The sequence below is a fragment of the Garra rufa genome, chromosome 17, assembly GCF_049309525.1.
Source record: "Garra rufa chromosome 17, GarRuf1.0, whole genome shotgun sequence".
NCBI lineage: Eukaryota > Metazoa > Chordata > Actinopteri > Cypriniformes > Cyprinidae > Garra > Garra rufa.
The window spans coordinates 17,680,529-17,707,227 of record NC_133377.1 but is presented as its reverse complement, the minus strand read 5'-3'; the positions used below and the strand labels follow the sequence as shown (position 1 = coordinate 17,707,227).

At 36.0% G+C, this 26,699-nt stretch overlaps 1 protein-coding gene across 1 annotated transcript; it reads right to left on the bottom strand.

The window, feature by feature from the left end:
- Positions 1-997: 997 nt before the first annotated feature.
- Positions 998-24,310, bottom strand: thrb (thyroid hormone receptor beta). The gene is made up of 8 exons (XM_073821748.1): positions 23,974-24,310; positions 19,221-19,321; positions 18,864-19,011; positions 11,877-12,082; positions 9,580-9,606; positions 8,745-8,891; positions 8,403-8,661; positions 998-3,912 (listed from the first exon to the last, which is right to left on the bottom strand). Exons 1-8 carry the CDS (start codon positions 24,308-24,310, stop codon positions 3,671-3,673), a joined length of 1,467 nt encoding a protein of 488 aa, XP_073677849.1. The 3' UTR covers positions 998-3,670.
- Between the last annotated feature and the right edge of the window lie 2,389 nt (positions 24,311-26,699).

Genomic DNA, 26,699 nt, shown 5'->3' with positions numbered 1-26,699 from the left:
GAGTGGAACTCTGCCGCTGAGTTATCATTTGATGTGAATGTATGCCGCATTGTACAGTATATTGAGACGGAGGCGGCAGAATTGTATCTGACAGAATGTACGCTGTAGCACGAACTATAGTAGATTTCTTCAAAAGCAGATTGTGGAGGCCTTTTAATTGTCCACAATCAAAAGAGAGAACCTGTCTCTGTATTAGCTCACAACAGTCTGTGCAGTACTTAGGCTAGCCAAAGTTTTGTAAAGAAATGAAACCAAGTCGCAAGACAACAATTACTCGCACTCGCACAAATGCTCCCAAATATAATTTGAGGTCGCGCAGATTAAATTTTGGGAGCATATGTGCCCAAAACGGTAGCAATTTCGAACCCTGAACTAACACGGCTGTGTGTGAAAGCGTGTATATCTCTGCTGAACATAATTAGAAATGGATCAGGAGACAGCTTAAAATGTCAGCGTTTATTTGCAGATTCCAAAATTTCAAATATCAAGTCTGAACAGAAAAAAATTTAAACTCTTTAGAGGCTAAAACTGGCTGCTCTTAAAGAATGTGTCACACAATTTTGGACCGGCCAGAAGCAATTACCAAAACTGGTTCTGTGTTTATCATACTTCACGACAGTGAATCGAAGTTATTAAATATACACTGTATAAATAAGCCTTTTTACATTCAAGATAAGTTGGTAATATGTGTTTCTTCAACACTATCTAAAGTTTTAATGCCGGTATAAAACAATTTAATGCTTTTTAATGCCATTTAAGGCTTTAATTTTCGCAAAATCAATTTAATGACTTTTAATGCTTTTTAATGCCCCGCGGAAACCCTGTTTAAGAATTGTAGGATATTTTGGCTGGAAACAAGTAAAAAAATCTAAGTAAGAAAAGCATTTTTGTAGAGTATATATATATATATATATATATATATATATATATATATATATATATATATATATATATATATATATTTTTTTTTTTTTTTTTTTTTTTTTGCCCTCATAGTTCATTAAAGGGTTGTAGTGTAAAAATACTTTTTTTTCTAATGAGAAAGTACATTTCTTATCTTTGTGACTTTAAAATAATTAAAGGATATAAACTATTTATGGTTATTCCATAAATATGAATAAGTCACATTTCAGTTTTGTTGAAAAAAAAAAAAAAAAACAATTTTCCTAAAAGAAAAAAATAGAAAAGAAAATAACTTTCATTTTTTGCAAACAAAACAAATTAATATTGCCATGTCAAAAGTAGAAAATAACCAGCATCTCTTGCAAACAAAATACATTTTACAAACATGTGAGCACAATGGTCATACACGTCTGTATAGTATATTTTTAAGGGGAAAGTATTAATAGGATAACCGACATGGGGAAATTACGTTGGTTAGAGGTTCTGAATTGACCATATGCACGGATTACTTCCTTGTTTTAGACAAGCCGAGTAAATCGGCTAAATATGTGCAAGTCATTGCTATGTTTGACAGTAATAACCGGACGAAACATCTGACAAGCTGATGATTTATGATAAATGATTCAGGCTAAATCCAGAGTAACAAAACTACAGCAGTAACAAGTTTGTGTTGGTTACATATAGACTATTTAATAGCTTAAGATAAAGCTTAAAAGATGTAGTTATTAAATTATATAAACTATTATTTCATTCTTATACCATTAATATTTAACTTATTTAATTTGTAGTCAACTATATATTTAAGCAATAAGGTACGAGAGGCCGTGCTGTATCGTGAATAAATCACGGCTGAAGGGCGTTGTTAGGCCTGCAACCCCTTCAGCCGTGATTTATTCATGATACAGCACAGCCTCAAGTACCTTATTGCTTTTATAAAATGGTAACCACACAATAAAAATATTAAAATCAAAAATATATATTAATTTATATATATTAGGTTGTACGTTTTCATAAAGTAAAATCATTAACTTCCTTCCGCTGTAAAAAGTAGTCCCTAACTGCTGCAGCTTTGTTTACGTTGCTAAGGGTGGTTGCTAAGGAGGTTCAATGATACACAGAACGTTGAGTGAAGCGGTCGTAGCAGTGCTGTATCATGAATACGACACAGCTGCTGACCAATCAGAATTGAGGAATGGAACTAACCGTTTTATAAAAGTATTTACATAATTCACCCTTATAGGCTGTTTGTGTCTGAGCTTATTTAATTATTTATTTATTTTAATGTCTTTCTGCACTTGCTATACTATATACTTCAGTGCGGTAAACGTACTACAGTTTATTACACTAGTAATCTTATAATAAATAAAAAAGCAAGGCGTCTTGAAAAACTAGGGAGTTGAAATGGCAGCTGCAGCCAATGATTGATCCTCTGCTGCCATCTTCTGGCTATATGGGTCATTTCATATCATTTTCATCTTAAAAAGACGTTGTTTTCTGTGAAAAAAAATTCTGTGTCGTCTTTATAAATGAAAAGTGAGTCTTTGAAGTGAATTTTATTGCACAGCGGTAGAGTTGAAAAATAATAAAGGCTTTAAAATATTACCAGATTTTAAAAATGTGTTCATGACTATGAAGGCAAGTTACTGATTATCAAGAATACCATTAAGATGTCCTTGAAGAGAAGTATCGCTGGCTAGTTATAACGTTAGCCTAAACAGGTTATGCTAGTGTTTACCTGTGTTTAGCATTTAAATGTACAACTATGCAGGTCTCCTGGGATTACCAGACTCAGCATCTAAATTATGTTGTTAAATAATATGAAACTGAATGTTCATGCTGCTATCATTAATTACGATGTTGCAATTATTATTTTTCTCAGTTTCTGATAAGAACGAGGCAGTAGAAGAGTCTCAAGAGTGTCCACCTATATATAGCACATATAAAATGAGCTTCATCAGAAGTTTAGGAGCTGGCATATCATTGTACTCCGAGCATATGGTCAACTTCGGTCAATCGTCCAGCCCTAGCTCAGATCTTTTGGTATTGGTAAAACCTAAAATTGACTTTGAATTAATTTTGTATATTCGATAATCTTAGTAGAATGTGAAGCAGATGAGATGTAATATTTTTATATTCCTGTGATTTTACTCTTTTAAAAAATTGAGATATCAAAGAGCCCTCATTTGTAAATTTCCTCTTTTACAGTCTTATTATAAGTACAATGTCTTGAAATGTTGTCTAGGTAGGCAGCTCATTGGGTTTTGGAGCAGAACTATAAACAATCTATGGCTTAATGTGAGCATGAAAAGACCTTCAGACCAACAGATAAGGGACGTAAAAGGAAAGTATTGCCATCCTCCATCGCAGTGTGGTGTTTTTAAACTCTTTTCTGAGGCCTGACGTGTGACATGAAACCCGAATGCATAGTTCATACATCTCCGTTAAGCGGCATCAAAGACTATGATCAGAAATAAAACAATTTAACATTAGAAAAAAAAAAAACCGAGAGTAACAGAAAGCTGATTTTTCTTTTTACAAAGAGTGAAAAAAAAAAGTTGTAACGCTATTCACATGTACCCGCTTTGTAAAAGGAATGGTTCGATTCAAAATAGGCCAGAGAGCTACTCCTAAAAATATGGAATGAAATGACGCTCAGTAGTGCTAGAACAGAGTCATGTGACCAGGAACAGGGAGACGGAGTCTGAAGGTAGGTCGGATCTGTGGAGGTTGGTGTTGATGGGAGCAGCTTGGCCGGACTGGTTGGCCGTCAGTCTTCGAACACTTCCAGGAAGAGGGGCGGAAAGAGCTCCGTCGGACACTCCACCTTCATGTGCAGGAAGCGGCTGGCGTGGCAGGCACCGATCATGCGCAGGTCTGTCACCTTCATCAGCAGCTTGGGCCAGAAGTGAGCCACTTTGTGCTTACGGTAGTTGATGTAATGTTCGAAGGCCAAGAGGAACTCCTCCTGACAGCGCTCTATCCGCTCTACGCTCGTTAAACCTGGACGATCTGTGGAGGAAACAAAGGGGAAAAGATGACGGGTGAGTTTGATTTCAAAATACATTCAAACTGTTTCAATAAAGCAAGGGCCTGCTCTGCAAAAAATGTTTTTCTTAAATTTTTTCTTGTTTCCAGCCAAAATATCTAAAAATTATTAAATTAATAAGGATTTTCTTACAACAAGTAAAAATTATTTTGTTTTCAGAAAAAAACAAGTCAGAATGAAGTGACTTTTTGCTTAGAACAAGCAAAACTAGATACAAAAGTTTGTCAAGAGGCTTGAAAAAGCCTGATCAGGAAGAGTGAAAAAGTTTAAAAGTTTTAAAGCTTAAAGATTGAATGTTTTGAAGGCAATGCAGTCTGTCAGATGAATGGATAAATGGATAGATAGCATGTTGCTATCATGTTTATAACTTATTTAGCATTTTACTAGCGTGTAGCTAACATGATTAACAAGTTACTAGCATGTTGCTAGCATGATTAACATGTTTTCTAGCATTATTAACATGTTTTTAGCATGTTTCTAACATGATTAGCATGTTGTTAACATGTTTCTAGCATGTTTGTAACATGATTAACATGTCAATAGTGTGTTGCTAGCATGTTGTTAGCATAATTACCATGTTGGTAATGTGATTAGCAAGACACTAACATGTTTCTAGCATGATTAGCATGTTGTCAACATGTTTTTAACAGTATTAGCATGTTGTTAGCATGTTTCTAACATGATTAGCATATTACTAACATGTAGCTAGCATGATTAGAATGTTGCTAGCATGATGTTAGCATATCTAGCATGATTAGCAAGTTACTAGCATGATTAACATGTTAACATGTTTCTAGCATGATTAACATGTTCTAACATGATTAGCATGTTGTTAGCATTACTAGCATGATTACCAAGTTACTAACATGATGTTAACATGTTTCTAGCCTGATTAACACATTGTTACCTGTTTTTAGCATGGTTAACATACTGTTAGCATGTTGTTAACATGTTTCTAGCCTAATTAGCATGTGTGTAAATGATTAGAATGTTGTTAGCATGTTGTTAGCATGATTAGCAAGTTATTAACATGTTACTAGCATGACTAGCCTGTTGCTAACGTAATTAGAATGTCACTAGCATGATGTTAGCATTAGTAGCCTGTTGTTAGCATGGTTAGCATGTTGTTAACATGTTTCTAGCCTGATTAGCACAAGTAGTTCACACTAAAATCAAAATGAACTTCCACTGTAAGGACAAACGAAACACAACAAAATAAAAAATTACAACATTTTACACTGCAAAAAATCTTCAAACAGAAAACACTAAGAAAAAAAAATCTGAAAATATGAAACAATTACAAATGGGGGCTACATCTGAATATCTAATTTCTTAGATTTTGTGGTGGCTGTGCTTTAGAATAAAATGGGAAAGGATTTAGAAAATCTGATAGTACCCAGTGTAATGTTAAACCTGCCAAGTTTAAATGCTTAAAAATGATCAACAGTTGAAAACATTACAAATTTAGAAAAGTAATCAAATGTAATCAGTTACATTACTTTAATAAAGCAATTGAAATAGTTACACTATACTTACATTTTATATAGGGTAACTTGTAATCTGTAACCTATTACTTTGCCAAAGGAACCTTCCCAACACTGCTTAGGTGTGGCCAAAATTGATAAAACACAAAATTACTGTACACAAAAAAAAAAAAAAAAAGCCAAATAAGACAGCTCACATGATGATGAGAGATTTTTCCCTCTTTTTAAAACCCTGTTGACTGCCAGCTTTCAGTGGCACCGAAATGAATGAATCCACCACATTTTACAATGAGCCTCATTGGCACAGAAAGGAGGCATGTTTGCCCAGTAAACAATGACATTTTAAATACTTAACACTAGAGTGGCACAACTGCTGCCTTCGCATGACTGCAAATCTGTGCCACCAGTGTGCTAGAAATTCAACACTTAATAAATTACTAGAGAATGAGAACGCAGACTATTGAAATCTAGCTATTATTAGTTGTCTGCATGAGCAATAAAAGCTGATTTGTTACAGTAATGCAAAAAAGTGATGTAAAAAAAGAAAATCACCTCCAACATTCTCTCTTCAAAACCAAATCAGAAAGACCTTTGGGACACTAGTTAATTATCAAAAGAATTACACTGCAGTCATTGATCAGGTTCGCCCAGCTGTAACACTGGACAATCTGTTTAAATGGGCAGGAATCGATAACAAATCTGTACAGGAGTGGACGTGGGCACTGAAGTCTTTACCTATTGATTGTGACATTCTCGGCTGAAGTGTAATCCTGTTTTAATAGCGTTATTAAGTGGTTTCCCCTCAGTGGCCTGTGTAATCCTGGGTAATCGCCACTCAGGAACAGGCACTGCAGCTGGCCTAACAGCTTTTAAAAGGACTCCTGGTGGAAGTCACGGCTAGTATTGACAACCGGCATTAATCGCTTATGAAGGAAAGCAATCTCTTCTTCTTCGATTTACCAGACATAGTAGTTCATAAGATTTTTTTTTTTTAATTATCATTTTAGTCATAGCACATCCTTTTTAAGACATGCATGCCTCTCTCCCTGACTGCACTTGCATGCATAAGAATATTCGGTAACACTTTATTTTATGGTCTCTTAACTAGTTGTTTATAAGCTTGCATATTACTAGAATATTAGCCATTTATTAGTACTAATTAAGCACATATTAATGTCTTATTCTACATCCCTAATCCTATCCAATACCTAAATTTAACAACTACCTTACTAACTATTAATAAGCAGCAAATTAGGAATTTATTGAGGGAAAAGTCGTAGTTAATAGTGATCCTCCGGACCATCAGAATTCGCCCGACGCCCTCCAAAGTTCAGGGGTATCCACTTCACTTCAGTGAAGGCCGCAGATGCCCCTGTCTTGTGTGCAGAGATCACTTCCTTACTGGCCAAGGATGCGATAGAGCCAGTCACTCCAGCTGATATGAGGACAGGGTTTTACAGTCCGTACTTCATGGTATCCAAGAAAGGCAGTGGGTTACAGACGATCTTGGATCTGCGCATCTTGAACTAGGCTCTTCACAGGCTACCGTTCAACATGCTCACGCAGAAGCACATCTTCAGGTGTGTCCGTCCCCAAGATTGGTTTGCAGCGATTGACCTGAAGGATGCGTACTTTCACGTTTCAATCCTTCCACGCCACAGACCATTTCTAGAAGTGCAGATTCTATAGCCTTCGTGTAGAGCCGGTATCCTCCTGTGTTCTCACTTCAAACAGGTAGAAGCACTGAGTGGCCCGGCTCGGGTCGGCTTGCTAAAACTGCTCCAGGGTGTTCATACAGGGACCCTATCGAGCTCCTCTGTCCCTTCAGCAGCCAGACATAGCGGAGCGTCCGGCGCCAGACCCTCACTCGATGAGTCCTTGAGAACCGGTAGCAGGCTGGGTTCCATATGAGAGACCTAAGTGGATCCCATATGTGTAAATTCTATGGTATAGCCTCAGAGACCGTGTTTCCCTGGCAGACCGTCTGCCATTACCAGAGGTTTCAATCACCTCCAATCCACCTTACCTATCATAAAGTGTTACTGAATATTCTTATATTTATTGTAATTTGGTCACGTTTTGATTACGAGAGTGCCATGTAAATGTGTTTTAACCCAGTTTGCCATTAGCCAATATTTTATTACTAGACATCCAAAGAAGACAACTATGGAATATTGTTTCCACCACTGAATTTAAAAATAAAAAGGCCATTGTGACTTTTTATCTCACAATTCTGTCTTTTTTCCTTGCAATTGTGAGTTTATATCTAACAATTCTCACCTTTGTCCTCAGAATTGCAAGCTATAAATCAGATTAAACAGATTTTATTTTCAGAGCAAATTTCTCTCAATTATAATATAAGAAAAGAAGTCAGAACTGGGATAAAAAAGTCAGAAATGCAAAATATAGAAGGCTTAATCGGCAGAGATTAATGTAATTCAAATTAATCAGAATTTCTCACAATTGCAAGTTTATATGATGCAATTCTAAAATAAGTTGCAATTGCGGGTTAAAACGTGTGAGACTTCTTTTCTCAGAATTGCTTGTTTCTATCTTATATCTGCAAGATATAAACCCTCAATTGCGAGAAAGTCAGAACTTCTCGCAATTGCCAGTTTATATACGCAATTCTGAGAAAAAAGTCAGAATTTCATGTTTCACTTTATAATTTGCAGTTTTGAGTTTATATCTTACAATTCTGACAACTGCAGGGTTATATCACAATTCTGAAAAAAAAATTGCAATTACCTTTTTTAATTTTTATTTAGTTGTGGAAATGGCAACAATGATAACTTATATGTCTGCATCAGTTGGAATTCTGGACCATGTAACATTTTTAGTATTTTTTAAATGTAAAAAGAAACTCAAGTTTGTGAAGAAGATTTGTGAGAAGAGAGATGTTTGCAAACATAATGTGACAGACAAGAAAAAGAATGAATGATTTGGTTTAAAGTGAAGATGGCACTGACCGGAGGAAAGCAAAATCACGGCTTGTAGCAATGCCACCTCCGAATCGTCCAGGTTAAAGGAGGACAGCGAGACGCCCAGATCAAAGATGGCGTCCGAGACCACGCCAAGACCCCCGTTCTTGAGCTGGCCCCGCGTGACGGCCATCTCCCCGTTCAGCGTCAGAGTCTCGCTCTCGGGATCATATCGCACTGCGGCTCGCAAAGACATGATCTCCATACAGCAACCCTTCAGCAAAATGATCTGGTCCTCACAAGGCAGCTGAACAATGACAAAAATTACATATCAAACACAGTCATAATTTCTAAGGACTTTCATTCCCTTAATGAAAGTGTTGTTCTTACCTCACAGAACATGGGCAGCTTTTTGGCAAAATCCACAACACGAGTGATGGCGGGGGTGATTATTTTTGTAAACTGACTGAAGGCTTCTATGTCCACTTTGCTCCCCTCTGGTGCGTTGACGATGGGCGCCGAACCGATGTCCTCTGGCTGCAACGACAGGAAAGGAAGGGACATGGTGCTCAGTAACACAGGCGTTTACAGGAAACGGACATTCACAGACACGAAGGTGTGACACAGCAAATCCTCATTCCCCTCTAAAGCACGAAGAAGGCCAGAGTTACAGCAAGACATGTAATCGAAACAAAAGTGGAGCTCACTTATTAAGAGGGAAAAGAGGAAAGATGAGAAACTTAAACTAGAAGAAGATCAGAGCAGAGAAGCGTCTTTGAAATCTCCTTCTGCGGGGAGCTCATTGACTAGGGTTATCCACTGATATTTGGATGTTATTTTTAGTTTAATTTTTAAAAGATTTGTGCCCTTCTGACCAGAAAAAAATGTGATGTGAAAGACAGCAAAAAAAAAAAAAAAACACAGAAAGCCAGACTGAGGGTCAAAAGAAGACTGGGAGCTGAGTACAGCGCAAAACCAGCCTGATGTTCCCCTTTGATTATTCAGCTTTCCTCTTCTGTGTACACCTTCATTCTGACACAGCGAGCAGAGAGCTACACAAACACGGCAAACAAATGCCTTAAGCATTCAGCACGCCGATTTATCCGCAAAAAAAAAAAAAAAAAAAAAAAAAAAACGTGACAGAAATGGAAGCAGCTGAGAATTTGAGAGAGCGTTTCTTTTGGATAAAAACATAAATAAACGTGTTTGCTCTGCTGGTTCTTACCTTGGCTTCCTTCACCCCCACTGCACTCTGGTCAGAAGTACAGAATAAATTACATGTTATTTCATTAAGTAGCATTGCTTCCTCGACCTGTTGGGCAATCAACAGGGATCGTGAAGTTTCAATGAAGAACCCGAGTCAAGTCAGCTAAAAAGAACAAGTTTAAACTGGACAGGTGAGAGTGCAGACAGAAAGTGACAGTGAGATATTAAGTTTGCGTGGCGTTTCCATGGAATTCGAGGCTTTAAAATCATCTTCGATAATATTACGTACGGATTAACTGCCTAGTATAATTTTATAAATGTTTTAGAAAAACTTTCATTTGATGTTCTACAACATATGAAAATCAGGACTGAGTGATTTTTGGTTTAAATGTTTGTTAATATTTATCACATTTTGTGCTATCTAAAGTGCCTTAACAGTCTAGGCTTCATTCACTGCACAAAATCCTTTTCTTAAAGTAAAGTAAAATTAAATGAGTTTTTGCTTAGAACAAGCTAGCGAAATAATCTGCCAATGGGGGAAGCAAAAAAAATGTTCTTATTTTAAACAGAAAACAAGATTATTTTTCTTACCCCAATGGCAGATTATTTTTCTTGTTTCAAGCAACTTGATTTAAGAATTTTTAGATATTTTTGCTGGAAACAAGACAAAAAAATCTAAGAAAAGCATGTTTTTTTGCAGTGTTCACTATTCAAAGCTATAAGGCTAAATGTTAACAAAACTTTGAACAGAGTTTTGGACCAGCCAGAAATTAATTGAACTTACTAACTCTAATGCATTTTTCCTACTGAAGTGAAATTGAAATTCACTGCAAAAAATGCTTTTCTTACTTAGATTTTTTTGTCTTGTTTCCAGCCAAAATATAGAAAAAAATCTTAAATCAAGAAGGATTTTCTAGACAAGTAAAAATTATTGTCTTGTTTTCAAAGAAGTTTTTGAATGAAACAAGAAAAAAATCTGCCAATGGGGTAAGAAAAATAATCTTGTTTTAAAGCAGACAACTAGATTATTTTGCTTACCTCATTGGCAGATTATTTAGCTTGTTTCAAGCAAAAACACACTTCATTTTTGACTTGTTATTTCTGAAAATAATACAATTTTTACTCATCTAAAAAAAACCTTCCTGATTTAAGAATTTTGAGATATTTTGGCTGGAAACAAGACAAAAAAAATCTAAGTAAGAAAAGCATTTTTTGCAATTTGTTGTTGTGTCTGGCCACTGAAACACACACAATTCTGGCCTTTTCCCTCTCAGTTACGAGTTTATATCTAGCAATTCTGACTTTTTTCTCAGAATTGCAAGATCACAAGTTATAATTTAGAAATTGAGAGTTTCTCTAATACAAATCTATGAACAGAGTTGTAAAACAGCCAGGAATTTGCCAACTCTAATGCATTTTCCTACTAAAGTGTAAGTGAAGTTTTCTGCCTGTTATAAGTATTTTCAGAATTATGGAGTGACAAAATGAAAATTCCAAAATTCCTTCTGTAAAAACATTTGACTCTAATATGTCAAAACAAAATTGAACTTCATCCAGTGTTTAGATTTTTGTACTAGAAATGTATGCAAATTAAATAATGCCTCATTTGCATATTAAAACCTAACATTTTAGAACACTTGTAATACAAAAAATGTTTGCAATTATCATTGTAACCAATCAACTGAGTAAGTAAGGCGATAACTATTAGTTACTTTGTTTTACGCTATTCCCCTGCAGTGTCTCGCCTTAAACCATCATAATGCTCGTAACTGAAGTAAATGCAATGGCCAAATAAAACATACGACTAATTTTACAAAGGCAACTAGTCGTCTCATGGAAACCCACAGCAGTGTTAAAGAGTCCTCAAACAGAACTTCAATCTGTAGAGGAGAGTTAGATTCAAGAGAACAGAAGGACATTTAGAAACATGGTTAGAAAAAGACAGAGAGAAGAAGATCAGAACAGAAACAGACATGAGAAAACAGTTTTGGTTTAGGAAACGGAGCTTGAGGAAAGAAGGACAAAGGTGTTCCATTAAAGTTAGTGCTGCTGCCTTTGTGGTAGAGACTCCAGCGTCCATCTAACACTCCCCACTCTACAAGGAGATACAAAAACATGGACATATTAACATTGGGAACAGCGGTGAGGAAGGGCTTGGGAAGGGTTGGGGAAAAGGGGATTCTAGGGTTGTGGTAGGGTAAAAGAAGACAAAAAAACAAAAACAAAACAAAAGAACAGAATCCCACTCAAAATGAAGAAACATCCTAAAACAAGAAACATCTCTGCGATGCGCTCGTCAGGGAAGAGACCTCTCACCAGGAATTTGCGCTTCTGTTTCCAGTGGTTGCCTTGGGCATTTGTGGCCATATGGGCCTCAGTGACAACCCGGATCAGCTCCCACTCCTCCTGCGTGGGCTCCGGTCGCTCCCACACCGTCTTTTGCAGCTCCTCGCGCCGCCGCCTCTCGCGGTTCTCCTCGATCAGCTTCCGCTTCGCTAGACGCTTACTGTCATCCAACACCACTGGAAGAACAACAGCATGTTGTCAAACACAAAATCAACTTTTGCCTGGGAATGGCAAAGTGCCTGTACTTGTAGAATTGTCCACTAACAGGGGCTCTCTGGTTATGTTTAGATTCCTGTCACTCCTTTGATTTTCCGGGTCAAAAATGACCCGACTCCAAACAACTGCTTATAAATCTCTCATTATGCTGTATTATCTCCTGATATCGGATTCAATCTTTTTGTCAACTTGTTTTCTTTTAATTAGGACTGGTTTTGTGTTTCAATTTGCATCTAATTCATCGCAAGCCTCATTTATCCGAAAGTAGGTACCTCATTTTTTGAGTAAAAGATTTTTTTTATGAATAATTTTCACAATATTAATCCTTTATCGGGCAAAGAACCATATTTGGTAACTTAATCGAACATTTTCAATGGCGTTTGCATGTTTTGCATGATGATCGTGTAAGCACATGGATTTCTCCCAGCCAATCAACAGATGTTAGTCTACATCACAGATAGCGACACCATGGCATCTGACCAATCGGAAGTTGCCCGGGGCGCTTCAAACTTAAGCGTGCTTCCAGAATTAGAAAAATGCTGATTTACGCTCCTACCTACTCTCACAAAAACGGAAAAAGCATCGAAATGCTCAATGGTAAGTCAATGAAACTCACACATTATATGGTTGAAAAGTTGTGTTATATGTTGATATAGACGTTGTTTGCGTAGGATTTCTAGAAATTAGTGAACGCTTGGGTATAAAAATGGTTTGATCATATTTGATCGCCCCGTTCAGGTAAGACCAGCTCAAGTAACAGAATGTCCATTTTTAGACATACGCCCTGTTCAGGTAAGAGGCTGGCTGAGTGAACGCTGGCGCAACTGGCTGCCGCTGCTCGCCGAACTTTACTTGATTTCGTCGAATTTTACTTTTTGTCTGACAAAATGTGGACTTACCATTTCTGCCTCATTGTGTGGATTATCTTCTCATCATTGTTCCATTCGGCAACCTCGCTGTTTGTATATACAGCGACCGAACTTTACCGGCTGCGGTGTTTCTCGCATCTGTTTTACACTCAACCGGACATCATCTATCGACCTCGCCCGAAATACATCCATCGAGGTTCGCGACGGGGCTTCAGGTATGACGAGTCGAAAACTATACGGTCATTTTGGACCCTTGGCCCTCGAGTCGCACGGAAATCTCAGCGGTCTGTTGACCAAAGCGTGTTAGCCAGCATTGACAGATCGGCTAAACCCTTACTGGGGGACACTGGGCTCAAAATTGGACTTTTTAATGTTCGTTCACTTTCAAACAAAGGCATTCTTATAAATGACATCGTGGAGGACAGCGCGTTTGATTTCTTCTGTCTCGTTGAGACCTGGCAGCAAGTTGACTTTTTAGAACTCAATAATGCATGCCCTCCTGGGTTTGTTTACATATCGCAACCTCGCGCCTGTGGACGTGGAGGAGGTCTTGCGGTTCTACATAAACGGTCTTACAAAGTTTCTCCATTAACTATGTCGACATATGCTTCTTTTGAATCAGTTGTTTTATCCATTAGCGGTCCTACGCCCACTATTTTAGCTGTTGTTTATAGGCCACCTAAATACTGTAACGCATTTTTAACTGATCTCTGTTCATTCTTAACTTCACTGTGTACTCTGTCACCTAATATTATTTTGTTGGGTGATTTTAATATACACGTGGACAATGCTGGTAACTCAGTTGCTAGGGAATTTATTTCCTGCCTAGACAGCTTTGGTCTTAAGCAATATGTGAACTTCCCAACCCATTCTAAAGGACACACACTGGACCTTGTCTGCTGCTCTGGTGTTACACCAATGGATTGTGCAGCCACTGTTCTACCCATATCAGATCATAAACTGCTCTCTTTTAATGTCAATATTACGCTCTCTAGATCCAAACAACAACGTTCCATACGTTTAATGTTTCAGATTTTGCAGCTGCTATCACTGATCTTTCTCATGGTAATCATCTTTTCTCCACTGATGATTTGGTTTCCTTTTATAATTCTGAGCTGCAGTTGCTCTTGGAAAATTTTGCACCTCTTAAATCCCGCACAGTATCTTTTACTCACTCTGCACCTTGGTACACTTCTGATCTTCGTCAGTTAAAATCTAAAGGCAGGCGTTTGGAACGCCTTTATGGACGGACTGGTCTTACTGTACACAGAGAACTGTACAGCGAGCACATTCTTCTTTATAAGAATGCTCTTTCTACTGCCAAAAGTGATTACTATGCACATTTAATTGACTCTGGAGACAGTAATAACAAAGCTTTGTTCTCCACGGTAAATCGCCTTCTGAAACCACCTGATAGTCTTCCTGCATACCTGTACTGCACTGCTCAGTGTGATAAGTTTATGGCATTTTTCAATGACAAGATAAGTGCTATTTACCAGCATTTGGCCTCTCCGGCTAATCTACATTGTAACTTACCACGCAGTGTTTTGTCTAATATACCTTCTGTTTTTTTTTATCTGCTTTTTTCTTGCCATCTGAACAGGAAATTTCCAAACTGATTTACAAATCTAATTCCTCGACATGTATACTTGATCCCTTACCAACTCATCTCGTCAAAGCCTGTCTGCCTTCTCTTTCCTCTTTTATTACTCGCATTGTTCATTCCTCTCTCAGCTCAGGTATTGTTCCGTCATCTCTCAAAATAGCTGCTATAACCCCAATTCTTAAGAAACCTGGTGCAGACCCTAATAATTTAAATAATTTTCGACAAATTTCAAATCTCCCTTTTATTTCTAAAGTCCTTGAAAAAGCAGTTGCAGTACAGGTTCAGGAACATCTTACCAACTAGGGCTGGGCGATAAAACGATAACGATATATATCGCGATAGACAAGAGATCGATATCAATAAAAAATGTGTTCGATAAAACGTTGGATATTTTGTATTCTTCGTCGGCCCGCCCAGCCCCCCTTTAACGTTCAGTTCATAGCGCCAGATCACAATAGAAGTTAAGGTTATCTTTCCTACAGAACGGGTCCATGTTGTTGTATTAAACAAACTAAATAGCCTTATGTTATTAATCTTACACGACGGCATTTGATTTCTGTCTCTACATGATCGCGCGTTTACAATGTCTCCTCACAGACGGGATCGCGGACTTCATTAATAAAAACGGACTTTACTATAGGGCGGAATGCCGCGGAATTCGTCGATTTTTGGACCAATAAATCAAAAGTTGGTCTGTTAATTAATTCAGATCGCGATATGGACTAGTGTCTGTGAAAACTGAAATGCAAAAACATTTAAATAATTTACATAAAACAATATATATGATAAAAAATAAAATAAAGAGTCACCACTTAATTGTTGAAAAAATACTATTATTATTAAACCTTTTTTTAACTGAATATAATTTTTCTTCTATGTATTAATTTTAACAGTAAAGCTCCGTTTATTTTTATTTTTAAAAATAAATCTGTGATTTTGCTTTCATTTGATTATCAGAAAAATTAAAACAAGAATTTCTGAGAAAAAAAAAAAGATTGTAAGGCCCTATTGTTCAAAATGTTGAAAGTTTTGGACTTATTTTTTCACTTAAATAAATATTTTTGTTATTACACAAAGTATAGGCTAAAGTACCGGGAAAGAAGTAATGTTGGCTACTGGCAACCAGCAATCTGTGCAGAAAAAAATATAATCAGCCAAGTACTTTGCAACAACCTCTGACCTGTGGTCAAGCCGTACTTCTGGGCCATACATTAGCTTGACCATTCACTTCATCGACAATGAATGGGGTTTGAATTGAGGATTAAGAGATAATTAAGTGTATATTGTGACTTTAGACTTATGTTTACATTTTAATTATTTGAGTTTTCCATGGTTGTTGACATTTCTGTCTTAATAACTGAGGGGATTATGATCAGAGGCAGGTTAAGTTTAAAATAAAAATGCTTGAGTGTTTTATCGATTCTTGTTTTACTCGATCTGACAGCAGCTTTTGATACTGTCTCACATACTATTTTGCTCAGCCGGTTATCTGCTATTGGCATCTCTGGTATCCCTCTTGCCTGGTTTGCCTCTTATCTGTCCAACCGTACACAGTTTGTACAACTTAAAAAATTTAACTCTAAGCCTTTCTCTGTTAATTGTGGTGTCCCTCAAGGCTCTGTCCTTGGCCCTCTATTGTTTCTTATCTATCTTCTCCCACTTGGTAAAATACTTTCTGACTTTGGTATTAATTTTCATTGTTATGCTGATGACACACAGCTTTATGTATCCACTAAGCCTGACTCCACTCTTCCACCCGACTCTCTTACTAATTGTCTCCATAAACTTAAAACCTGGTTCTCTGCTAATTTTCTTCAACTTAATAGTAGCAAGACGGAAGTTCTCCTTATAGGATCTAACTCCAGTCTTTCAAAGTCCCATACATTTTCTTTATCAATTGATGGCTCCTCTGTTTCACCTTCCTCCCAGGTTAGGAACTTAGGGGTCATCTTTGACAGCACCCTCTCATTTGAAGCACACATTATTAGTATAACTCGGTCTTGTCACTTTCATCTTCGTAATATTGCTCGTCTTCGTTCATTTCTCACTCCACATAGTACTGCTATTCTTGTTCACTCACTTGTCACTTCTCGCATTGATTATTGTAATTCTTTATTATTTGGTCTATCACACAAATCTCTCCACAAACTTCAGCTGATTCAGAATTCTGCTGCTCGTATCATAACTCGCACACTATCTATGCAACATATTACTCCAACTCTTCAACAGCTTCACTGGCTTCCCATTAAGTCTCGCATTGAATTTAAGATTCTTTTGATTACATACAAAACTCTCCACAATCTGGCTCCACGTTATCTCTCAGAACTCATTCAACCCTACACTCCTTCTCGCTCTCTTCGTTCTTCTTCACTGGGTCTCCTTCAAACACCCAATGCTCGTTTAACCACTATGGGTCACAGAGCCTTTAGCCGTGCTGCTCCTCGTCTTTGGAATTCCCTCCCAGCCAACTTACATGACATAGACTCTTTATCCCAATTTAAGGCTCAGCTGAAAACCTATTTATTTAGATTATCTTATCTTACATAATTGCTGTGCTTAATTACATTATTTTTACTGCTGTCACTTTGTAATTGCTGTTTTTTTTTATTTTTTTTTAATGGTTTTTATTATCTTAATTCTTTTATATTTCTGCTTTTCTGTACGGTGACCTTGAGTGGCTTGAAAGACGCCTTAAATAAAATGCATTATTATTATTAGTAGTAGTAAAGCAAGTGATAGTATGCCTGTTTTATGCCTGTTTTTTGTCCACTGAATATTGCACAGGCTTGTATAACATTACACAGTAATCCAGTGTCAAACTTAAACCATTTATTGAAATGATCAAGAAATAAACAGCGAAAAATTTGTAATTTTGGTCAGGTTTTGTTTTTGGTCAGTTCTAGTACCTATAATAGTAAACATAAGACATTTATTGAAGTTATCAAGCCATAAATGGTGAAATATGTTTAACTTATAACAGTTTTTATTGTAATAATTACTACTAAGCCATTTCATATATTACTGTGCTATTTTTTCACTTCTTATTATATATTTACAATTTATGTGAATATTATATGTTTTCAGTAGATCTGCACTTTTCTTTCACAAACAAATCAACATGGGCTTGGTACTGACTCAGAAACTTTTTAACTTTTCTTTTGCAGCTGTCTACTCAACAATTCTATGGATAGAGGTCGGTTTTTGTTGTGCCAGCTGACCCCATTGAGGGTTCTGACGAGGAAGACAGAAAGATTTTTAATTTCCTAAATAAATATTCTAAAAATAAAAGAAATCATGTTCCTAAATATACAGTAATATGAATATTATATATGTTTTATGTATTTATTTAAATTTTTTATGTCTTATATTTAAAATATATACAATTTTTTGGGGGAGAAAAAATTACCATAGACCGGCAAGGAACCATATGGTAACTTCATTTACCTTCATTTTCAACATAAAAACATATACATTTTTTTTAAGTCACAAAAGTTCAAAAGTCTTGTAATAACCTCCAATAACACACTTGGGTTGAACTTTTGAATTTACAAGTATTTAAATGAGTGCCCTATAAAGGGTTAAACAAAAAATTCTAAAAATGTGCACAGTTTCTCACACTAGTGTGCTTTAATGTTTAATCAGGAAGTTTGCTATTAAATAATTTTATTTTGTACAAAATTGCAAAAGGTCACACTTGTGGTGTTCCCGGGTCAAAAATGACCGGACTCCAAACAACTGCTTACAAATCTCTTATTATGCTATATTATCACCAAATATTGGATTCAATCTTTTTGTCAACTTGTTTTCTTTCATTTAGGACTGGTTTTGTGTTTCTATTTGCATCTGATTAACTGTAAGCCTCATTTATCTGAAAGTAGGCACCAAGCATTTTAAACAATATGAGATAAAACATTATTAAAATTTGCACAGTTTATCACACTCGTGTGCTTTAATGTTAAATCAGGAAATTTGCTTTTAAATTATTTTATTTTGTACAAAATTGCACAAAGTCACACTTGTCAAAAATGGCCGGCCATTGAAAGTGCATAGGCAAGAATGAAAGTAAGAGAAGTAAGAGAAATAAAACCCACAAAAAATAACAAAAATTAAAAAAAAAAAAAACGAGACGTACTTATACCCTGTGTGAACAAAGTCAGGCATTTGAGTCCAATGCGATAACGTTAACTAGTATTTTCGGGGAAAAGAAAATCTTTTCCCGGTCCATTTGACCTGAACACAACCATAGGGTTAAAGTGTGTTACTCACAGTCTGTTGCCATTCCAACAGCGATGCATTTCTTGAAGCGACATTCTTGGCACTGGTTGCGTGTGACTTTGTCAATGACGCACTTGCCCTCGTATTTGCACGCGTATGTCGGGTTCAGGTTCTTTTGAATTGTGCGTCGAAAAAAACCCTTTAAAAAACAAGATGTCATAATGTATGTAATAAAATAACAAAGTAATTGAATGCACTGTAAATTTATGCACTATGTAAAATAGTATCCAATTTTTGTGCTTTAGGGTTAAAGAAAATGTCTAAAAGTTACCAGCACCCTTTTCTGTTTTTCTACAGATTTTCTTAGAGTTTGCTCTTCTAAGAGAACAGAATAGCTCAAACACTTACTTTGCAGCCCTCACATGTAATGCAGCGGTAATGATAACCAGTCGCTTTGTCCCCACACACAACACACAGCTCATCTTTGTCCAGATAACTTGGTATGTACCCTGTAAGAATAAGCAAAAAATAAATAAGCAAATTTAACCTGAAAATATCTGCATGAGACAAGAGAAAACTGTAAACAGTACTAAAACTTAAGATGCAGAACATTATTTGATTAATATACAAAGATTTATGCTTTTAAGAGGTGGTTCATTCGGACTTGCCAATCCAAATACATCCATGGTAAAGTAGATTGTTAAAATTGGTTTGTTCAAAAAAGAAAAAGTATGTGAGAAAGAAGAGAAGGAAAAAGATAATAAACGATAATTGCATCCGAACGCTTTAAGACACATAGCTAATAGTTATCACATTACTTACCCAGTTGGTTAAATATATTAACCCTTTAAAGCCTGCTAAGGTGTCCAAATTATCAACATAATTGAATTATAATAACAATAACTTCTGTACAATGTTGTTTTCACTAGCCAGCTATCTGGTTGGATAAAATAGTGATTTTGATGTTGTTTTACATGCTATTTTGTTGATTAATAATTAACAAAATGGCTTGTAAAACTGTGCCAAAATTGCTACCGTAGTCTCTATTGTTGTATGGAAGTTAATTTAATTACAATTTAACAATGCTGACAATTCAGAAACCTTAGAAATGTGTTGAACCAAATATGATACAGTAGACTTTATAGGGTTAATGAACAAAATGGCTTGTATAACTGTGCCAGAATTGCTATTATAGCCTCTATTGTTGCACAGAAACTAATCTAATTATAATTTAACTATGTTGATAATTCAGAAACCTTAGGCATTTGTTGCACCATATATGATACAGCAGGCTTTATAGGGTTAATAATTGTTTGTATTACAAGTTTTCTAAAAAAAATTTAATATGCAAACAAGGCATTATTTAATTAAATATGCGCTAATTTGCATACATTTCTAGTACAAAATTCTAAACATGGGATGAAGTCAGTTTCAAAATTCTTGTATAATTTTTTTGACATATTAGAGTCAAATTTTTTACTGAAGGAATTTTGGGTATCTCATACTGTCACTCAGAAAACTATGTATTTAAACTGTTTTTAGGGGTAATAACATCATGCTAATTATATATGAACAAATCCCTCTGTAAAAACCTTCAGGGTATAGACAGGAATAAACATGTCAAGTTTGATGTGTGTAAGTGCTACTGGAGATGAATGGCTCAGAGTAAAAAACTCAGTTTGAGAAAACAGCCTTTAAAAATGTGCATTGTAATTGAAATCTATTGACACAAATAGATAAAGTGCTATAAAAGAAAGACTTAATGGTGTCTTTTGGATGTTTTCTTCCCACTAGTCTGAAAAAAACAAAACACTTTGGAAAACCAAAAAGCCCAAAATCTCAAACTTGACGGGAGCATGAAAAAAACAATGTCTTTGCCTGCAGTGTCTCCCCTTAATATTAAGACAAAAACACAACAAGGAAATGCCAGTTTTAAGGCACACATAAGTTTAGGCAGCTTGTTGCAGCTCAGTAATCAATCTGATCAATGAGTCTTTCGTGGAGGTCAGAAGGAGGACGTGAGCGCAAACCTTCTGTTCCTCTGTCTGTGTCCTTACAAATCAATACAACATACAATACCCCAAACCTCCATCCCACCCTGAAGATCAATACACTACACAATGCAGATTCACGAATATCTGCAACAGGTCTTTGACAGAGGGATACTGAAGACTGCAGTCTCTTCAAGTTCAGTCCAGAACATTATATCGTATTAAAAGCTTTTCCAAGGCTTGCTAACATTGACTAATATGTCTAAGTGGCACAAATGAAGGATATAACTGAGAACACCAATATTAAATGGCAGCAAACACCTAAAAAGAGATGAATATGATTGTGTTCGAAAGGAACATGTGGAACATGTTCATAGTTTTAATGCAATGAACTACATCTGTTGTTACTCAGCAAGAACATCTGCATGAATTTAAGAAGAACTGACTTCATACATCCACTAAAAATCATCAAAACACCAGCTAAATGCAAGTCTTAGACAAATTAGGTTAGTTCTGAGAACTCCTTAAGCATTTGTCTTCAGTATCTAATGCAATGACGCTGACACATTTGGATGTGCGACTTACTGCAAGTATCCAAATTCTATTTAAGACTGCTGTACATCTCATCAATCTTCAAACGTTAGACAATAAAACACTACTTTCACAGTCATAAATCAAATTATTACTTTATCCACACTGATAAAAATGATAAGCTTGTCAAATCTAAAATTTGAACTTATAAGTATATTTTACTTGGAATCGTTTGTCATTTTCACAAAGATTGTTTAAGCGAACATCAAAGTCATGATCCCGTTGTTCCCATCATGCACATAGGCATAAATAATTAATAAGGGTACCTTTTCAGCTGTTTTCAAGATGTATTTACACTGTTTTGTGGTTGCTTTTGTTGTTAGGTTAAGTAACTTGCTGTTTTGTAACATTTTCTACTCAAAATGACCCAATAAATAGTCTCTGTGTTCAATTGGAAAATAACTACATTGAGTCAACGTAACCTTAAAAACAATAAGGAGCCGTCTACTTGATTACATACGTTTATACGTGAACCATGTGCCTTAATGGCATTTTTTTCAATGCTATGATTTTTGAGTAAAGTTTACTAACTTTACAAAGTGAATTGTACCCGAGGACTGCAGAGTAAACTTAAAATAATTAAGTAGAAATTGCTCAGCAAACTCGAATTGCATGTTACATTTACTTTGCTAATTTTACTTAAATTAGTTAAGGAGATTTTACTTGAAAAATATGCATGCAAAAACTTGCCAAATAAAAATTAAGTAATTCTTTTGATTTATTATTTTTATATGTATATATATGTTTGTTAAGTGAACCACATGTTTTAATTGGATTTTTTCAATGCTATGATATTTGTGTAAAGCTTACAAACCGTGGCTGAGTGAATTGTACCCGAGGACTGTGGAGTAAACTTCAAATACTGAGGTTTCTGTGTTCATTTGGTTAGTAACAACACAGAGTCAACATATAACCTTAAAAAACAACAAGGAGCCATCTATTTGCTTGCGTACATGTTTGTATGTGAACCACATGCTTTAAGGGCTTTTTTTTTCAGTGCTAAATTAAAGTTTACAAACCGTGGCACCTAAAGCATGACAATTAAAAGCTCCAGAACAGATGAAGAAAAGGCAAAGCTTTGGTACCTAGCAGCACCATTCATACTCAAAAACTATTCACTTGTTACCGTCATTGTGCATCATGTGCCAAGTACTGAGGTCTCTGTGTTCATTTGGTTAGTAACTACACTGAGTCAACATATAACCCATATAAAAAACAACAACAAAGAGCCATCTAGTTGCTTACATACATGTTTGTAAGTGAACCACATGCTTTAATGGCATTTTTTTCAGTGCTAAAATAAAGTTTACAAACCTGGGCTGAGTGAACTGTACTTGAGGACTGTGGAGCAAACTTAAACTAATTAAGTAGAAATTGCATATTAAATGTACTTAATTCCTTTGCTAATTTTACTTAAATTAGTTAAGTAGATTTTACTTAAAAACTTGCCAAATAAAAATCAAGTACTTATAGTTTTTTTTTTCAGTGCAAGTGAGTTTCAACAGAATTTAGAGTCAACATATAACCTTAAAAACAACAAGAAGCTGTCTACTTGCTTACGTACATGTTTGTAAGTGAACCACATGCTTTAATGGCATTTTTTTCAGTGCTAAAGTAAAGTTTACAAACCGTGGCTGAGTGAACTGTACTTGAGGACTGTGGAGTAAACTTAAAATAATTAAGTAGAAATTGCTCAGCAAACTCTAACTGCACGTTACATTTATTTATGTCCTTTGCTAATTTTACTTAAATTAGTTTAGTAGATTTTACTTAAAAATGTGTGTGCAAAAACTTGCCAAATAAAAATTAAGTGAATGTACTTTTTTTGGAGAACATCTGAGTTTCAACACAGAACTTACTAACTAGAATTTCTACGTTATTTTTGGACTGAGATTAGACTATTACACATGTAATGCTGGCAAACAGGCAGACACCTAAAAGCATGACAATTATAAGCTCCAGAACAGCTGAAGCAAAGACAAATCTTTGGTACCTAGCAGCACCATTCATACTCAAAAACTATTCACTTGTTACCGTCATTGTGCATCCTGTGCCAAGTACTGAGGTCTCTGTGTTCATTTGGTTAGTAACTACATTTGAGTCAACATTTAACCTTAAAAACAATAAAAACCCATCTACTTGCTTACGTACATGTTTGTAAGTGCTATGATGTTTGAGTAAAGTTTACAAACCGTGGCTGAGTGAACTTAAAATAATTAAGTAGAAATTGCTCAGCAAACTCTAACTACATGTTAAATTAACTTATTTCCGTTGCTAATTTTACTTAACTTAGTTAAGTAGATTTTACTTAATTCCATACTTAAATTTTACTTAAAATATGCGTGCAAGAACTTGCGAAATAAAAATTGTTGTTTTTTTCAGTGCAAGTGAGAACATTTCAAAACAGATCTTACTAACTAGGATTTCTACATTATTTTTGGACTGGGATTAGACTATTACACATGAAAACAGGCAGCCACCTAAAACCATGCCAATTCTAAGCCCAATTAACAGCTGAAGAAAAGACAAATCTTTGGTACCTAGCAGCACCTCTATGCTTTTTCCAGAGCTTGCGATACCTTTCTTGTGTGGCCCCTGCATCCACTGCATCTGAGAGAAGTCCGGCCTGCCGTCAGAGTAGTACTCTTGTTGCTGGTAGTGACTGAGAGGCACCTCCATGGAGCACAACTCACTCTTGAACATAGGGTTGCCCCCAGTAAATGGGCACCCATAGGACTGGTTTGGCGGCCAGGCCTGCTCCATGGTGGGAGGATGGTGGTGTAACGGCTGCGGCTCACAGCGAGTGTAACCGGGCCCGTCGCCACCGTACATGCAGTACTCGCCTCCGGACGGCACGGCGTATCCGCCATTTACACCATGGCCTATATCATACATGTCTGGCATGCAGTAATTCATTACGAAATCTTCAAAGGCACAGTCGCACACAAAAAAAAAAACTAAATCTAAAAATCACAAGTCAAAAATTTCTGAGCAAAACGCACTTGAACAGAATGCGATTGGCGGCCGCATTGACGTGCGAGCTGACGCAAAGTCTGCGTGAAACTGCGTGAAAATTGTCTGGAGGACACCGGGCCTTATATATGGAGAATCCACCCGCCCCACTCGCCCCTCGCCCTGCCAAATTGGGTGGAAGATTTCTGAGCACGCTCTCTTAATCTGACACCGGACAAATCCAGCCAGGGCGACACATCCTCGGACGGAGGGCTGACATACATGTGTATGACACACCTTTAAACAGATCAGATCATGCTAATATCGCCATCAGACCAAGCCTGGCTAAGATGCTAAGATTACAATCACAATCCCAAAAGCTGAAGTATATTGATTTCAAATATGAGGCGCTTCAAGTGCTGATCTTAAGCTCATGACACATTTCATAATTGTTTTCTCAAAATGAGCTTTTTCGTTTACACCGAGCCTTAAATCTTCACTTCAGTAGCACTTACACACACCAGACTTTACATTTTTATTTCTGTCTATATCCTGAAGGTTTTATTCAGGGGGATTTATTCATATATAATTTGCTTGATTTTATACAACAAAATGGTAAAACAAATAATGTTTCCTGTCTGTTCTAAGGTTTTCTGAATTATTTTGTGACGAATGAGATACCCAAAATTCTCTCTGTAAAAACTTTTGACTCTAATATGTCAAAAAAATTTTTTTTTTGAAACTGACGTCATCCAGTGTTTAGATTTCAGTACTAGAAATTTATGCAAATTATTTCATTAAATAATGCCTCATTTGCACATTTAAACCCAACATTTTACAAAACCTGTAATACAAAAAATGTTTTCACCCACCCTATTCACCCACAGTGTCACCTTAAATTTACATCAGAAAAAGTGATAATTATGTATTTTCAAACATCAAATAAAATTTTAGTTTACATTGCTATACAAAAAAGCTATCTACATTAATTTAGTAGTAAAAAAGTTGTAACATTTCAAGTTAAATACAACCCTATGGACATTATCTGTGGTTTGTTGCTGATTACCAGCACAGTTTTTTAAGTTTGATGAGTTTTTGTAAGTAAAAACAAACTAAATTTGTTGACAGTTACAATATAAGTATATCAGATGACCACTACATGCCTGTCAATTAAGTGCATTTATATTGCACTTGATTTTTTTTAATAGCGCTTTTAACAATACAGATTGTGTCAAAGCAGATTTACAGTATTAAACAGGAAAATAGTCTATTTGCGCAATGAAGTCGAAGATATTACCAGAGAAGAAGTGATACCAACAAAAAGTAATGCCAATGCAATTGAATATGTTCATATAAATACAAGTTACACTGAAATAGTATCAAACATTTTACCCAGCCTACAATGCAATTCAGTGTTCTCACTCTCCTTAGCCGTTAAAAAGTCACTAAAAAAGCTTCAGGGCTATACAATAAAATACTGACTGAGATGAAACAAACTCTGAGGTGGAAACTGGGTTATGACGCTCAGAGTTAAGACAGCCAAAGCGAGTAGCAGGTAACAGCTGTTTTTAGCAAGGGCTTCTGAGGCAAAGCCCCTCCACAACACAGCCTGATACCAGTTTAACTTTTTGATGAGGTGACCGCCTCACATAAGCTTAATCTTCACAGGGATTTCATAAAGACTTTAACCGCCAAAAACAACATTCAGACACATTGGCACACATCTGAACAATCTGTCTTTTGCACTTGAAAACAAAACAAATATTCAGAAGATATATTTTCAGTACACTCTTAAAAATAAAGGTGCTTCACGATGCCATAGAAGAACCTCTTTTGTCTAAATGGTTCCATGAAGAACCGTTAACAAAAAAGAAAGTGAAAGAAGGTTCTTCAAATTATAAAAAGGTAAGAAAGAGATGGTTCTTCAAAGAACCTTTGACTGAATTGTTCTTTGTGGAACCAAAAAAATGGTTCTTCTATGGCATCGCTGTGAAGAGCCTTTTAAAGCACCTTTATTTCTATTGCACAGAATGCATCAAAATACCACTCCAAATACCACCAAAGAAATCATTCTCAGGTTAAAAATCCTGAAATTCTTCAATGCTTTATTGATTTGCATAATCAAGTATTTATTTATTTTTTTTAATTAACTGAGCAAAGTGCTCTAGATCATAATAGATAAATTGCATTAAACATCTAGCGTTCTGGATTAGAGATTGTGCCCTTTGCCAGCCCTTTGCCACTTTGGGCATTTCCACCTAATTGCATAGGATCATTATCCAATTGTAAAGGATTTCTATGCCCAGCAATTAAAAATATCCAGGACTGTTAATGTTCTTGACATTGCAGATGT